The sequence below is a fragment of the Engystomops pustulosus genome, chromosome 5 (assembly GCF_040894005.1).
Source record: "Engystomops pustulosus chromosome 5, aEngPut4.maternal, whole genome shotgun sequence".
NCBI lineage: Eukaryota > Metazoa > Chordata > Amphibia > Anura > Leptodactylidae > Engystomops > Engystomops pustulosus.
Genome location: NC_092415.1, coordinates 82830240 through 82846623, shown reverse-complemented (window position 1 = coordinate 82846623; position 16384 = coordinate 82830240). Strand labels below are relative to the sequence as shown.

The following is a 16384-nucleotide window of genomic DNA, read 5'->3' as shown; positions in this document are numbered from 1 at the left end:
TGCAAAAGTTTTTTATACTTTACAGTTACGCTTTAAAGGGTATTCTGTATAAATTCTGTATGCTATGTCAGGCTCTAAGGTGCACACATGAAAAAAGCTCACATTTACTTCCTTTCATGTGGAAATCTTTATCATATTAAATAATAATATTAATTCCTTTATGCGTAATCTGTGTGTGCTATATAAATAAAGGAATTATTATAATATTAAATAAATGAGGTTGAATGCTTATAGCGAGTGTACAACAACTATTTTACAAGGGGTCCTGTTTATATTAAAGTAACAATTTAGCACAATTAAAAAAAACAAAACACAATATACGTTATTTCCAATAGGTGTCAGTAAAGCTCAAGTGAAATAGTAGCTTGTGGCTTAATGTAGCAGGTGACATGCCTCATCCTGTGTTTCTATTGTCTGTAAGCAGGTGACAAACAGGTTTGGTATACTGGAAGAGTATGGATCCATGGAGTACAACATATTTTTTTTTTTTTAGGGGGGAAATGAAACCCTGGGAATGTTAGGACAGCATAGAATATCTTCCTTTACTGGCATTTGTTACTTCTATACAGTAGTAACTGGAAGAATAAGTAGCCATAAGGTCAGGTCATGCTGGGCAGGCTGAGAATATTACTGACGGTGTTCTTCCTCACTGGATTGTCATCTTCATCAAGAATACGCTTCCACCTTTTATCCTAATAGCTTGAAACTTGGTCCCTAGCACAGATGAAACATCTAAAGGAATTTTCATCTCATGTAAATAAAGCTTAAAGCGGTTCTCTGGACTAAATTAATTGATGACCTTTCCTTCAGATAGTATTTGAGAGCAGCTGTTCATAAAGTTTATAGACAACGGAACAAGAAGTAGACAGCTTGATCCTCATTACACTGTGTTCCAAATTATTAACATGATAACAGTATATATTTTTTTTAAATATACACAAATGTATGTCCTAAATTCTTATGAACAGAAGAGTTTTCAACCTTTTCATTTTTATTAAGAACAAAAAATGGTCATTTGTGACATTATAAGCATTAGCAGGTTATTACAAACTGAAATCAAACAGTTTTCAAGTCAAACATTTATTCTAGGTGATGTTACATTTGCACATAGGACCCCTTGTTGGAAAGGAGCTTCTGAACTCTCTCATCATTGAATTTGTCAGTTTTTGGATGGTTTCTGCTTCAGTTGTTTTGCAAGAAGACAGAATACCCTCCCAGAGCTGTTGCTTAGATGTGAACTGCCTCCAGCCATCATAGACTCTCGTTTTGATGATGCTCCAGAGGTTCTCAATGGGGTTGAGATCAGGGGAGTATGGGGGTCACACCATAAGTTTGTCCCCTTTTTATTCCCATAGCAGCCAGAGATGCAGATGTAGTATTTGCATCGTGAGAGAGTGTATTATCATGCATGAAAATGATCTTGATGCGGAATGTACGGTTCTTCTTCTTGAACCATGGCAGTAAGTGCTGTTTGAGAAACTCCACATACATTATGGAGTTCATGTTTACCCTTTCAGGGATCCTAAAGGGGCCGACAAAATCACTCCACATGATGCCAGCCCAAAACATTACTCCAACTCCTCCTTATTGACACCGTAGCAGTGTTTGCTTGGGGTGTCCATCAACCAGCCGTCCTCCACTCCAGCCATCTGAACCATCGAGCGTTGCACGGCACTCATTAGTGAACAAAACAGTTTTGAAGTCACTCTTCATGTATTGTTTGGCCCACTGGAGCCGTTTCTGCTTGTGTGCAGTGGATAGAGGAGGTCAACAGGCTTGCGCACAGCTGCAGACCTCTGAAGGACCCTGCATCTTGTTGTTGGGGGAACGTTGGAGGCACCAGCGGCTTCAAACTTGTCTGCTGCTATGACCAGGCATTCTTGCAGCTGCTCTTTTAACCTGACATAATTGCCTGTTGGAAAGAAATTTTCCCTTATCATATCTTTTTTTTTTTTTTTTTTTTTTTGTTTGCAATGAATCATTTGGGCTTGAGTGATTTTTTTATTTAAAAAAATTAATTATTTCTTTTGGTTTTGGTCTAGGTACATGTTACTGCATTATAGATTTGGTTACTTCCCAGTCATACTCTCCAGTAAACTAGATTAGCCCTTGTATATGACAGGACCTGTCTCTTTGTGTTAGTATATAAGGCTGCAGCTTTAATTTATGTCTGAGAACGTAGCGGCTGTGCGCTGAGTCATGCTACACAGCCACTCTGAATGAGATCATATTTGGCTCCTTCTCTCCCCATCTCTTGTGTAGCCACGAGTACAGCTTTCATGAGATAGAGAGAAGTGCCAGCAGTGGAAAGTACTGGGAATGTTATCTTAACTGCAGTGCACAGGGTTTCATCTCCTCAACTCCTAAATGTATAAACACTTTGTCAGAGATACTCTCCTGATACGTTGTGATATATTGGTAGTGTTTTTTTGGTATATGCTTATTATTTTAGCATTTGCTTTGGTGCAGATTATGTTATCTTTTGCAACGTCGAAGAAGTTGTGAACATACAATTAGACGTGGTACTAATGTATGCTGCTGGAAGCTATAGAACTGTAAGGATTGCCATTTTACCTGTAATTGTCACACACAAGATTTCTTTATTCAGTCAATTCAGTTGTTTAGTTAGTTTTACATTTCCCAGAAAGAATTGCCTCTAGGAAATGTCAATTTTTTTGCAGTTTCATAGACCAACAAACATCTACCACAATAGTTTCACACTGATAACAGTAGATTCCCCAAAATATTCAAACAGTTATTGCCTCAGTGTGTCACCTACTGAATATTTTATGTCCACTCTTATTATAGTGATCCTGCAGGAACTTCCTCTTTAGCCGCAATATAAGCTGCTGACATTTAACATAAATTTTGTAGTTTTAAAGTATAAACCAACTCTTCAGGGTGCATATTTATCCAGAATATTCAAAATTTCACAAGGCTCAAACACTCTACTAGTCAGTAAGTACCGTGTCAGGCAAGCTGGCTGAGGGGACGGCGCAGGGGAACACTGGTGAGAAAGTCCAAAAAACACCGAAAAGTCCAACAGAAAAAGTCAAGTGATCACCGCATCAAACGTCCTTGCCCGCTTTTTAATTAATTTCAATTGCGTGAAATGCACTGGGATAAAACTAGATTTCACAGTACCTTCCTCCAATGAAAGAAAGAAATGCAAATACTTTGTGTGTTCTCCTGGTCCGCGTTCCTCCGGCTTTGCTGGATAAGACACCCGGATAGCGGCTGATAGTCGGTGCGTGGGTTCTGTATTCCGACTAGGGAATCCTGCCTCCTTGTGGTTAGTTCCGCTAATTCCGCGGTTACTCCAGCTCACTCGCCATAGGGAAGAGAAAACGACGCGCAATAGTGCAGACGGATTTTTGTGTAGATTAAGTTGAAAAAATTTATTCAATATACTCACAAACAAAAAAGTATATTGAATAAATTTTTTCAACTTAATCTAGTAGAGATGTGTCTGCTGCTAGAACTCTGTGTGGCAGTGACCTGGTCTCTAATCTGAGCTGCCATTACCTGTGATTTCTGAGGCTGGTGACTCGGATGACCTTATCCTCCCCAGCAGAGGTGACTCTTAATCTTCCTTTCCTGGGGCGGTCCTCATGTCAGACAGTTTCTTTGTAGCACTTGATGGTTTTTGCAACTACACTTGGGGTCACTTTCAAAGATTTCCCAATTTTTACACTGACTGACCTTCATTTCTTAAAGTAATGATGGCCACTCGCTTTTCTTTATTAGCTGCTTTTTTTCTAGCCATAATACAAATTCTAACAGTCTATTCAGTAGGACTATCAGCCGTGTAACCACCTGACTTCTGCACAGCACAACTGATGGTCCCAAGCCCATTCATAAGTAAATACATCCCACTAATTAAAAATGACAGGGAAAACCTGTGATGTGAAAACCTTTTCAGCTACCTCTTGAAGCTCATCAAGAGAATGCCAAGAGTGCACAAAGCAGTAATCAAAGCAAAGGTTGGCTACTTTGAAGAACCTAGAATATTAGACACATTTTCAGTTGTTTCACACTTTTTTGTTACGTATAATAATTCCATATGTGTTAATCCATAGTTTTGATGCCTTCAGTGTGAATCTGTAATTTCTATAGCCAGGAAAATACAGAAAACTCTTTGAATGAGAAGGTGTTTCCAAACTTTTGGTCTGTTCTGTATGTTAAAATGGTAGAAACAAATGTTTAGAAATGCAGTATTTTTCTCTCTGACTTTGTGGCATGTCTTGTTTCCATGAATGATCTCATCTGCTGAGCCTGAATGGGCTTATTGTGCTTGCATTGTGATGAAATCCATTTTTCCCCCTAGGAAGTGTTCATCAAAACTGGCTTTACAGAGACACATGGGAGTACATGCGGGAGAGAAGCCATTTCATTGCTCCCATTGTGAATATAAAACTAGGCTAAAGGCTTCTCTCACACAACATATGAGAATCCACACAGGTAAATGTCATGTAAACGGCTAAGAGACACTGGTCTCTCTTGTGAACCTAATGTCTCAGACCATGTCTGATCTGCAAAATGTGTGACCAAGATACTGTGTCTGACTTTTATATGTAAGGTTATTCTTTAACATTACAAAAGCTCATTACATTCCTACCAGGACCTCTCAATCCCCAACCGCTGACCAAGGAAAGAAGTAAAAGATGGGATGGGGGGGGGGGGGGGGATCTCACTACATATCTTACCCACACTATTTTTCTCCCAGTCTTGACATTGAAACATTTTTCAAAGTTTTTAATCTTTTTGGTTAACATGAACCGTCTGTAGATGTTGACCCTGGGACTTGAACCCAAGTCCCCAGTTCTGCAAGGCTGTAATGCTAACCACTAAGCCACTGTAAATTCTGCAAAGAGTTTGTATGTTCGTGGGTTTCCTCCGGGTCCTCCGATTTCCTCCCACACTCCAAAACATACTGGTAGGTTGATTAGATTGTGAGCCCCATTGGGGATATGGACCAGTTTGGCAATCTCTGTGCAGCGCTGTGTAATCTGTGTGCGCTATATAAATAAAGGAATTATTATTATTATTATTATTGTAATTAACCCCTTAACGCTGAAGCCACTTTTCACCTTCCTGACACGGCCCATTTTTTCAAATCTGCCCTGTGTCACTACAAGTGGTTATAACTTCGGAACGCTTTAACATATCCAAGTGATTTTAAAATTGTTTTCTCTTGTGACTCTTTGTACTTTATGTTAGTTGAAAAATTTTGGAAAATCAGATATTTGGTGAAAATTTGGAAAAATTCTTGATTTGCGGACTTCAAAATGTTCTACTTTTTCCATACATAGTCATAACCGCAAAAAAAAGTAATAACTAACATACACTAAATGTCTAATTTATGTGGCCATGGTTTTTTATGCATACTCCTATTTTTGTAGGATGTTATGGGGCTTTGAACGTCAGGTGCGATTTTTTTTTTTTTTTCACATTTTTATATAAAATGCAAAATCCTGCTATTGAGGGACCTGCTCAGGTTTCAAATCACTTTGAGAGGCCTAAATAAAAGTAAAACCCCATAAATTACCCCATTACAGAAACTACACCGCTCAACGTACGTGAAACAACTTTTATGAAGTTTGTTAACCCTTTAATTGTTTTACAGGGAATAAAACAAAATCGGATGCAATTTTGAAAGTAAAATTTTTTTGGCTAAATGAATGTGTTTTTCAAAAAATGTACAATTCTCAGTGGATAAAATACCAAAACGCTCCACAAAGTTTGATACGCAATCTCTCCCGCGTATAACAATATATGTATATGTGTTGGTAACCTGCTCTATGGGCACACGCCAGGGCATCGAAGGGAGCTGCGCCATTCAGAGCAGATTATGCATTGTCACTTTTTATTGGTTATACAATCTTAATTTTTTGGCAATTTGGACATATAAGGGCTTATTTTTTGCGACATGAGATGCACTTTACAAATACTTCATTTTAGTGGGTCATTAGCTTATTGATGAGATTTTATTAACTCTTGAATGTATGGGTGAAAAGAAAATTGTCAATTTTGGTTTACTTTTTCGTATTTTTTGGGGGTCGTACATCGTTCACTAAAAATACTATATTATCTTTATTCTATAGGTTACTACGATTACGGTGATAACTCATTTATATAGTTTTTCATTTATTTTTACAATTTTACTGGATAAAAACTAATATAGAGGAAATCTCATTTGTTTTTGCATTGCCATCTTTTCGGAGGCGTAACTTTAATATTTTTTGGTTGACAGAGCTAGTTTAGGGCTTATTTTTTACATGTTGAGTTGTTTCTTTCAGTGGTACCATTTTGGCGCACATAACTTTTTTTGATCACTTTCTAGAACATTTTTGTGTAGAGATTTTATGAAAAATATACATTTTTGGCGTGCCAGGGGTTAACATCCGCGATCTGAGAAATCTCCGATCGCGGGTGTTAGAGGCGGGTGTCGGCTATAATATACAGCTGACACCCGCAGCTTCTGGCGCCGGCTCCGTTCAGGAGCCGGTGCCCGAAGCATGACGTAATAGTACTGCATTTTGCTGGAACGCACCTACCGCGATGCAGTACTATTACGTCAAATGTCGGGAAGGGGTTAATGTAGGGAATTTAGAACTGCCCCACCCCAGAGCAATGGTTTTCATTTCGGTCAAAAACAACAATTTTCTAAAACAAAACATAGTTGCGCTATTCTCTGACTTAGCGCTCAGTGGCGGATATATCTGACAAATTTTGTAAAATGTAAGAAAATATATTCAAAGTCGAAGTAAAAAAAAGTCAAAAATCCAATACAGAATTGATGCTTTTCTACTCCTGCCCTCAAAAACGAGTTCCTAAATTTTCACCAATAGGTGATACCAACCCCAAAATGGCAACACTGGAAAAAGCATATCATCCCGCAAAAAAAAAATGCAGTCACATGGCCCCAATAACGAAAAAGCGAAAAAAAAAATTTTAGCCTACAAAAATCCGAAAAAACTAAAATCCTGTTAGCTGCAGGGTGCTCCTTCCCTTCTGTGCCTCGCTGTGCCCCCATACACAAGTAACGTCCACATGTGGGGGTCTCTGTACTCGGGAGAAATTATAGAACAAATTGTATGGTGGGTTTTCTATTTTTATCTTTTGGAAATGTATAAATTTTACGGCTAAATAAACGTATACCTGGCACAATTTGACCATTCTAAATTTCACCTCCATTTTGATTCAATTACTATGAAGATCTCAAGGGGTTAACGATCTTCCTAAAAGCTGTTTCTGATAGTTTGAGGGGTGCAGATTTGAAAATGGGTTTATTATATAGGAGGGTTTTGATGCTAAATATGTAAAATTTCATTCAAAACAGTATTTATCCGCAAAAGAGTAAATTCTGAAAATACAGAAAAACGCTATTCGATTTGTAAGCCGCACGACATCAAAATAAATTATCCAGACATTTCAAAAATTATGAAAATGTAAAGTAGACATATGGGAAATGTTATTCAGCAACTTATTTAGGTGGTAAATCTACCTGAAAATGTAATGATTTAGAATTTCAAAAAAGTTAAATTTTTCAAAAAATCATTTTTTTTTCTTTTTTTTTGGAAAATAAACGCAAAACTTATCAGCCAACATTTATCACTAAAATGAAATACAACATGTGGGGGGGGGAAAACAATTTCAGAATCGCTTTGATAAGTAACAGTGTTCAAAAGTTATATAAAATGACGCGTCAGAATCCAAAAAATGGGGTTGAGCCTTAAGCTGTAAAATGGCTGCGTCCTTAAGGGGTTAAAAAAAACCTTTGCAAAAAAACAACTCTTGAATCGCCATTTTTGTTTGTTTTTTTTTTACACTTGAGTGGGGTTGGATTAAGAATACCGTATTTTCCGGACTATAAGGCGCACATAAAAGCCTTGGATTTCCTTGGAAATCCAAAGTGCGCCTTATAGTCCGGTGCTGGAAGAAAGGAAATGCATCCAGCTGAGCACGGAGAGGCGGCAAGTAGATAAAAATAGTGGCATTTATTAAATCCTTTTAAAAAAGAGCATGTACAGCACAGTACAATGGATAGAAGAAAAAACATACAGGCAACAAGCTGTTGGGTGTTTTGAGAGTTTACACTTTCATATTGATTTATTTATAGTCCGGTGCGCCCTATGTATGGCGCAGGGCAGCGGACCATACTTACATAGGTCCCCGCTACCGGAGACAGCAGATCTCCAGCGGGAACTGCAGACCACGCGACACGAACAACTTCTGCCGCGTCGGTCTGCAGTTCCCGCTGGAGATCTGCTGTCTCTATGGTCCGCTGCCCTCCTCCACCTCCCCCTCACCTTCCCCGCGTCGCCGCGTCTCGTCGCGTCTCTTCTCGTTGGGTCTCCGCTCCGCCCCCGGACCTCCGCCACGCCCCCGGACCCTGCGCCTTATAGTCCGATGCGCCTTATATATGGAATTATTACATATATAAGGCGCATCGGACTGATTCGCCTTATACTCCGGTGCGCCTAATGGCCCGGAAAATACGGTAGCTCTCAATTCACCAGTCTTAATAAATTCCCCCATGTGTGTTTAGTAGAAAACAAGCCCTCATAACTCTAAGTTATAGCTTTTGGAGCCTGAGCAGCTTAAAAACAAACACATTAAAGTGAATCTGCAAGCAGAAATTGACCCGAAGAGCCACTACCAGTATGTAGTTAAGCAGGTAAACTCCTTCCAGTTCATTTTAGCAATGAAGTCAAGCTCCCTCTTCCCCAGAATGCCCTCGTTGTAATTGATGGTCCAGGGAGATCATAACTGGCTCTCCAGAAGTCTGGTTAATAATTTCAATCACAGCATATGAGACGTTCTGATGTGGGAGGCTTGACTTTGTTAACTCTCCACCTCTGACTTTTATAGAGCAAATTTGCACCTCGCTTCAAAGTTGGTTTCCTTATGCCACCATGGTGACCCATGAAAGAAACTGATATGGAAGGTGTTAATCTGCTTGACAACCTAATGGTAGTGGTTTCTTAAGCAAATTTCTGCTAATGGGATCCCTTTTAAAGGTTAAAGGACATATACCATCAGGATCAAGTATAGTAAACCAGTCACACTGACATACTGGTGTTTGTCCACTCTTGAATGATCTGCTCTTCTTTTAGCTTCTTATGCCCTGTTTTAAAATTATTCAAATGATCCTGAGGGGCTACAAGCTCCATAGGTGTTAATTGAGCCATGAGCCCCTTAGGCTCATTTCTATAATTTTTAAAGCCTCTCTTCTTAAAAACAAGGGCATAGGAAAATAAAGAAGAGTGGATCCTGCCAGAGGCGGCACTCGCCAGTATGTAAGTGTGGTTGGTTTACAATCCTTGATCCCGGTGGTAGATGTCCTTTAACAAAGATTGTAGAACTAGGAATATCTTTCTCCAGTAGTTCTTTATTTTAGGAGATAACCAAATCAAGTGGATGAAGTTTACCCCAGTTGTTAAGTGTCTTAAACAATTAGATTCATTTATATGCTAATTTTTGGCCGTATAGTCTATGTAGTATGTTGAAATGAACCATCCAATAACAACTTGTAGAGGAAAGTTTTATATCCCACAGGTCAAGTTCTTTTCCCTCCTGGAAAAGGTAACTGTGATTTTCTGCTACAGCCTTTACAAGTGATAGAACTTCACAATGTGTCTGCCTAGAAATAAGTAAGTCCATACGCTTACATGTTGGTGGCTTTATCCTATTCTTGACTGCAAAATGCATCATAAAGTTGATAATACCAGGATATGATTCTCTTCAAGAAAAACAAGTAGAGAACTAAAAGGAAAGCAACCACTTGGACACTGTTGATTTGAAACCATGAGCCTGCTACTATCACTTGCTCAATTCACATTTGGAATAAATTTGGTTCAAAGATTTGCTGTACATACTTGAGTATAAATTGACCCAAGTGTAAGTCGTGGCCAGTAATTTTGCCACAAATAACTGGGAAAACTTATTGACTCGAGTATAAGCCTAGGGTGGGAAGGTCATTGGTCACAGTAATAAAAATGCCCTGCAGCAGAGTCCCCGTCTCTGCTTGCATCCAGGTGAGCATGGAAGGTTTTTTTAAACACTCGGGTAAAAGCCGAGGTGTTTTTCATTCGGTACTTATGCGTTAACAATTTGACATTATTTTGATTTGGGTCTTTTTGTTTTCATTGTTTGATCCTGTATTTTCTCAGGTGAGAAGCCTTTTAAATGTGAACTGTGCTCCTATGCGTCAATAGATGCCAGCTCTCTCCGTCGACACATCAGAACTCACACAAGTGAGAAGCCTTACAAGTGTCAATGTTGTTCCTACAGCTGGTGAGTTCATACATGGCTTTTATGTTAAAGGGATTCTACCAGCCATTTCGACTGCAGATAGTATTGGGAAGCAACCCTGGAGAGCTGTGTAACACGTTTTTTGTGTGATTTGTAACTGCATGTTTGTGAAAAATATGCCCTGGCGTGTAGCCCTGTAATAGATCTCTTTACTGAACACAGCACGGTCTCTTCCTACTACTTAGCAGGATTCTGGTTGGAGATAGGTTTGGGAGATGTTTGAATTAGGGTTGCACAATGCATTGAAATTTTGGTACCTTTTCAATTTTAAAAGGGACAACTGTTCAATACCAGGATACCTTGCTGTGCGATGCTGAGCATGTGATCACTTCACCACCAATCAGAGAGCTCGGGCAAAGAGACGGAAGTAGGGAGATTTTTTGCTGCGCTTGATGTAACTGCAAATGAAGTTTCCCCTGCCTCCAGTTCCCCTGACTCCACTGACCCTTATCAGTGCAATCTCTTTAACCCCAGTCCTGGACCTCAGAAGAAACATGACCCACTCTCCATGATGAAGCTCTGGCCATGTGTCCATCAGTGCTAATTTGCAAGCTGCTGATGCCATGATCACTGCCGGAGAAGATTAACTCACTCAGTGCTGGTCCAGGACCTGCAGGGCACTCTGCTTCTGTAGTGTTTGTGCCAGAGAGGTCTAAGAGGAGCTAAAGGAGTTAAAAGGGTTAAACCTCTCCCTCAGTAAGGGTGCGGTCACACGTCGCGTTTAACGCATGCGTTTAAAAACGCATTGGAATAGCTGAAGAGTGATTTTGCCTAATTAAACACCTCTTAACACTTGTGTTTACAAAACGCATGCGTTAACCGCGATGTTAACGCATGCGGTAACAATGTGTTAACAACCGCATGTGTCAACCGCGATGTTAACGCATGCATTAACAATGCGTTAACGGTTGCGTTTTGTAAACACAGGTGTTAGCAGCTGTTTAATTAGGCAAATCACTCTCCAGCTATTGCAATGCGTTTTTAAACGCATGCGTTAAACGCGACGTGTGACCGCACCCTAAAGAGGCTGTGGCCATGTGTCTGGTCATATCAGTAATTAGTATTCCTTAGTTCAGGCTGCCTGATCCCTAATAACATCTGTTCAGCCCCAGACTTGTGTTTAATATGCTTCTGTATTCTTAGTTTTGGTGCATTAACTTGTTGCGTTTTTTGGAAGCATTTAAACGCCTCCCAGAAACGCATGCGTTTGGCTGGTATGCATTTTTCATTATTACTGGAAGTTTGAGCAGCTGTTTTAACATTGTGAGACCGCTGCTTACACTTAATGCAATAGAGAAAAACACATTCAAACCAGCCAAACACATGGTAACATGCAAAATGCATGCGTTTCAGGGATATGTTTAAAAACTGCATCCATAAAACTGCACATATGAACTCGCCCTCAGAGAGGTCAGGATGCAGGGCTGAAGGGGTTATACTGATCCTGCTGTGAAAGGCCGTAGTCACGTGTGCTGCTAGCATAACTCACAATCTATAAATATAATCCATTAATTAACCCGTTTAGTCAGCCCCGTAAAAGAATCTCCTACAAATTTAGCAAAAATGCTGTGTTTTTGTCAGTGTTTCAAAAAAAATAAAAGTAATCAAAGTGATACAATGGTATTACAGAAAACCCCTTAAAAATCTGAAAAGTATCATATCGGTATCAAGTATTGTGATAATTTTTGTGCATTGTGCAACCCTAGTTTGAATGCAGAAAGAACACAGTAGTTTAAGAAGACTCCTTTATATCTGATTAGATCCATCTCGGCACCAGATTACAGCACTGGGACAGGGGATGGGAGGGTGTGCCAGGCTGCCAGAAGTAATCGGAGCAGAGGTGTCTTGCCCCTTTAAACAAACAGGTCCACAGCACCAATGGAGGGCCGTGCAGGAGACTGGGAGCGCTGTAGGAGGTGAATACACATACACCACCCATATGCTACCTGTAGATTTTTAAAGAAAGTCAGACTAAACTTTACTATACAGAAAGTGATTTTCTTATTTGCAGCCATTTATCTCCATTTATCTCCAGCTGCTCTGGGTGCTATCATACTTATGCTATTATACTGAAAATATTCAGTGACAATTGTTGCTTTCTTTCTTTTTTGTTTGTGTTCTGCTGATGCAGGCCTCCGTATTGTATCTTGGTTCATTGTACTCGAAATCTATGTTTTATAAAATAAAAAATGGAATAAAAAAAAACATATCTCCAGTGGATATTTTCTGTGACTCCTAGAAACACAATCTTGATATTAAAGGAGAGATTTTCCTCTTTAATAAACAGCAGAACGTTGTTTCTTAGTCATAGATCCAGGCACCATCATTTTAGAAGGCAGGAGACTGTATAACAAATATAAGAAGATTACCACAGTCGCTGTGTCTGGATCTATGAGTAAGTGTCCCAGGTTTATCATGCTGGATTTAAATGGTAGGTTTCCTTTACAGAAGAGCAGAATAGAACTGCAAAAAATTTCCCTGGACATTCAGGCACCAATGACCTTTGGTCACAACAGGGTTAAAGGAGTTTTCCATGCACAACAACATTTTATACTAATACATGGGTATCGTTCTTCTGGCACCCAAGCCATTACTGTAATTTTGCAAAGGAATTGTAGAGCCACGTGTCCAATGAGCTCAACATTTACTTTAGATGATGATTTAGTATAAACCCCTTTTAGCTAAATTGCAATAACATTCTTAACACATAAAATGTGTGTATTTTTGTAGTATTCAGAAGAAAAGCCTTGACCTCCACATACGCCGTCATCACACCAGAGAGATGTTCAAGTGCAGCCTTTGCACATATTCTTCTCCTGACAAGCAGCTGCTACATAAACATGCCAAGAAGCATCATACCAGTGAGGACCCCCAGCATCACACCAGCTGACAGATATCTGCTTCAGAAGTCATCACATGTCGATAATGTCTACCTCTTCTTACAGAAAAGTTGTGGCTGCAATGAGATGATGTATTTGGAGAATGTGGTTTAGCAGTGGCTGTACAGACGGCTCCGTACAGCAAGATGTTAACCGCTGTCATGTTGCATCAGTTGTTCTTGGATTACATTGGGCTCTTGGTAATCTTGCAAATGAAAATAAGGATTAGCAGCCTTCTGTTGTCTCTTTGTTGTAGTCTGTCAATACAACACTATGAAGTATTTATATTAGAAAGATTACACTATCTACAATGGTTTCTAACTAATTTTACATTGGGGCAAAAGAAAAAAAAACAAAACAACAGACTTGTGATATATCTGCTGATACATGGAACATGATACATTATTGTTGACCTCTCGTCTGAGGACAGCTTGTGGCCAAAAAGGGGCTATTTAGAAGATCTATGTGCCTTCTGTTGAGTGCCATATAAACCCTTAATCGTCTCCGCTCTTGCGAGTCCATTGGGTCCACACATTAAACAACATATGCTGATTAAATTTAAAAGAACTTGTTACTATGTGTGGATAGAACAAATTGTGGACGGGCTAATACTGAGGTGCAGCTCTGTGAATCTGGGTTTTCTGCTTTTTTTTTCTAATTTTGCAAAGTTCCGATTTGCCAAAATTCACTTCTGCACACAAAATTGTTCCAAAGCACCATCTGTAATTTTTGTTTTTTAATGGTCATCTTGTCTTCATATTTATCCTCTATTATAATAATTCATTTTTGAGTTCCGGTCACATTTATATCAGAACCTGCAGATTTTACAATGTAATAAATGATTTTCTGTACCCGTGTTAATATTTTTTTGTAAATACTATTGAGTTAATACGGTATATGTTTCAGTTCTTGATTTAGCAATTTGTTAGCTTGCATTGAAGAGGTAGAAAAGAATCTGCATGCCTAACACACTGACATACTACTTGGGCAGGTGTCTCCAGAACTGGAACCCACTTCTTTATATTCATAGTATTTGTACTGTGATGCTTAGAAAAAATCTCAAGTACTAGGAGGTTCAATTCTACTCTTCTACTTTTCTGTAAGTGAAAATAGATCCGATTATTTCACTGAAAATGCCGTTTAGTCTTATTGAATATATTTGGTTACAAGAGGTTAAAGTTTTGGAATATGATGTTTGACATAACCCAAGACATGTCCTGGAGGGTGTCCACAAACATAATGTTCAAGTGGATTTACTGCAAATTGCAACAGTTCTGAGCCGACATCACTTACACTTCAAACACATGAAAACCATGTCTCACACATACCTACTGTGAAGCTGGATCTAGCAATTCACTGTAAACTGCATATGCTTTTTCCTGAAGAAAACCCTATTAAAGCCCAATTACCTCCAAAATACTAAACACATATAGAATAAAATGAGATAAAACTGAGCAGAAAAGACGGCACACGGGAAAAACGGTAATAAGTATTTTCTCCGCTTTTAAGTCTTTTTATTTTTCACTTTTCAAATGTGGCAAGATGATCAAAGAGACAATCAAAGCAAACAGTTCCTTTCCCGATACGGATCAGAACACAAGAGTAGAGGTAATTTCCTATTGCTGGTTCGTCTTCTTGGGATGGCGTTCAGCAGGCCGAGATTGTTTGTGGAGCTCCCGGTATACAGCTGGTTCCAGATGCAGGTGTCCGATCTTCCGACTAGGAAACTGTACCCCTCCAAGTTGGTTCCATCAGGTTTATTACTGCATGGTTCACTGCCTTACACCCCAAACTTCCATGTGGGCATAGACCCTGTTGGACCTTCATTAACTTCTTTATATTGATATTTGATTTTCAACATGCACCCATCTGCATGTGTATTCTTTTGAGACTTTTTTTTTTTTTTTTTTACTTCATTGTTTAACATTTTCTCACTGGTTTCCTGTTTTCAGCTCAAGAGTACAATTCTACGGAGATCCAGTTTATTTGGACACTGAAATATTTCAAGATATTTGTGTAATTCTTTCCAGATGACTAAAGTCTTAAGTATTAACTTCATGAATGCAGACAATATTTTCAGCTGCAAAGCTGAGCTCTGCATAGTCTCATTTTTAGAGGAAGTGTTTGTTTTGCATAAGCACCTTGTATGTAAAGTTTTATCATTAATTGTATGTGTACATGAATAAGGTAAATATGGCTCCATAACTTTTGACACCCCTACAGATCACGAGAACGGGGTCCGATGGGGTTGAGACCCCTTGTAGCTCCCCGAGACGACTGGAGCAGACTGCCACTGCTCCATTCATGTCTATGGAGCTGAGGGAGATTGCCGAGAACAGCAATAGAAATATATCTCCCTAATTTTACTTTATAACTTATGATTTTTAACATTTTCAAGCTAAGTATTATATCACTTTGTTCTGCTTTTCTTCTATTATTTGTACTATACATTATAGGAATTTTAACATCTGAGCATAACCTTTGACAAGAGGGTATACAGACACCCCACCTGGTAGTTAGGGGTAAAAGGAGAAGCACAATGCTGATGAGATTGGGTACTGCTGGGAATACAATTATTTACTACAATGTATATCGTGGGAGAAAAAGAGTATTTTAGTCATCCAGATGAGTGCAAGTTCTCCCACTTAAAAAGATGAGAGAGGTCTGTAATTGACATCTTAGGTAGACCTCAGCTATGAGAAACAAAATGTGAAATTAAATCTCGAAAATTACACGGTCTGATTTTTTTTTTTTTTTTTTTTTTTTATAATTGTATTTTTATTATCATTTTTCAAAGAAATGTAACAGAAAAGTTAACATGTACATATTGCACAATAAAGTTTTTCAACAACAATACAACCAAAAGACAAGTTTCGTCTCAAAAGACCTCAACAGCTTGAATCTTCCATTGGTGTATCAGGACCCTAAGCCTGACCGTGCAGTATTTTTCTAGTATTTAGACATTTGCCCAGGATGACATCTGCATTACATCTAATCGGTTGGGGGGGGGGGGGGGGGGTGTCAACGAAAGACAGTCATACAAACACACCATGACAACAATTAACAATTGGGTAAAGACAAAAAGGGGATGACCATATCACTCTCCTCCTCGTGCTCGCTCCTCAATCCAGTAGCGATCCCAGCGTTCCCAAGTTTTATCAAAGAAGGGGATACGATTATTCAGAGAA

At 39.0% G+C, this 16384-nt stretch overlaps 1 protein-coding gene across 4 annotated transcripts in view; it reads left to right on the top strand.

Annotated features, from left to right (window-relative positions):
* LOC140132993 (uncharacterized) overlaps positions 1 to 13603 on the top strand; it is a 31961-nt gene extending 18358 nt beyond the window's left edge. For 3 of the 4 annotated variants that reach the window (XM_072152503.1, XM_072152502.1, XM_072152501.1), the window contains exons 5-7: positions 4328 to 4461; positions 10176 to 10299; positions 13048 to 13603. In XM_072152503.1, coding sequence (XP_072008604.1) covers positions 4328 to 4461; positions 10176 to 10299; positions 13048 to 13207 — 418 coding nt within the window. In that variant the 3' untranslated portion in view covers positions 13208 to 13603. Of the gene's footprint in view, positions 1 to 4327; positions 4462 to 10175; positions 10300 to 12182; positions 12396 to 13047 lie in introns of those variants that run through there. The other variant, XM_072152504.1, reaches the window with a different exon arrangement.
* Positions 13604 to 16384: the final 2781 nt, after the last annotated feature.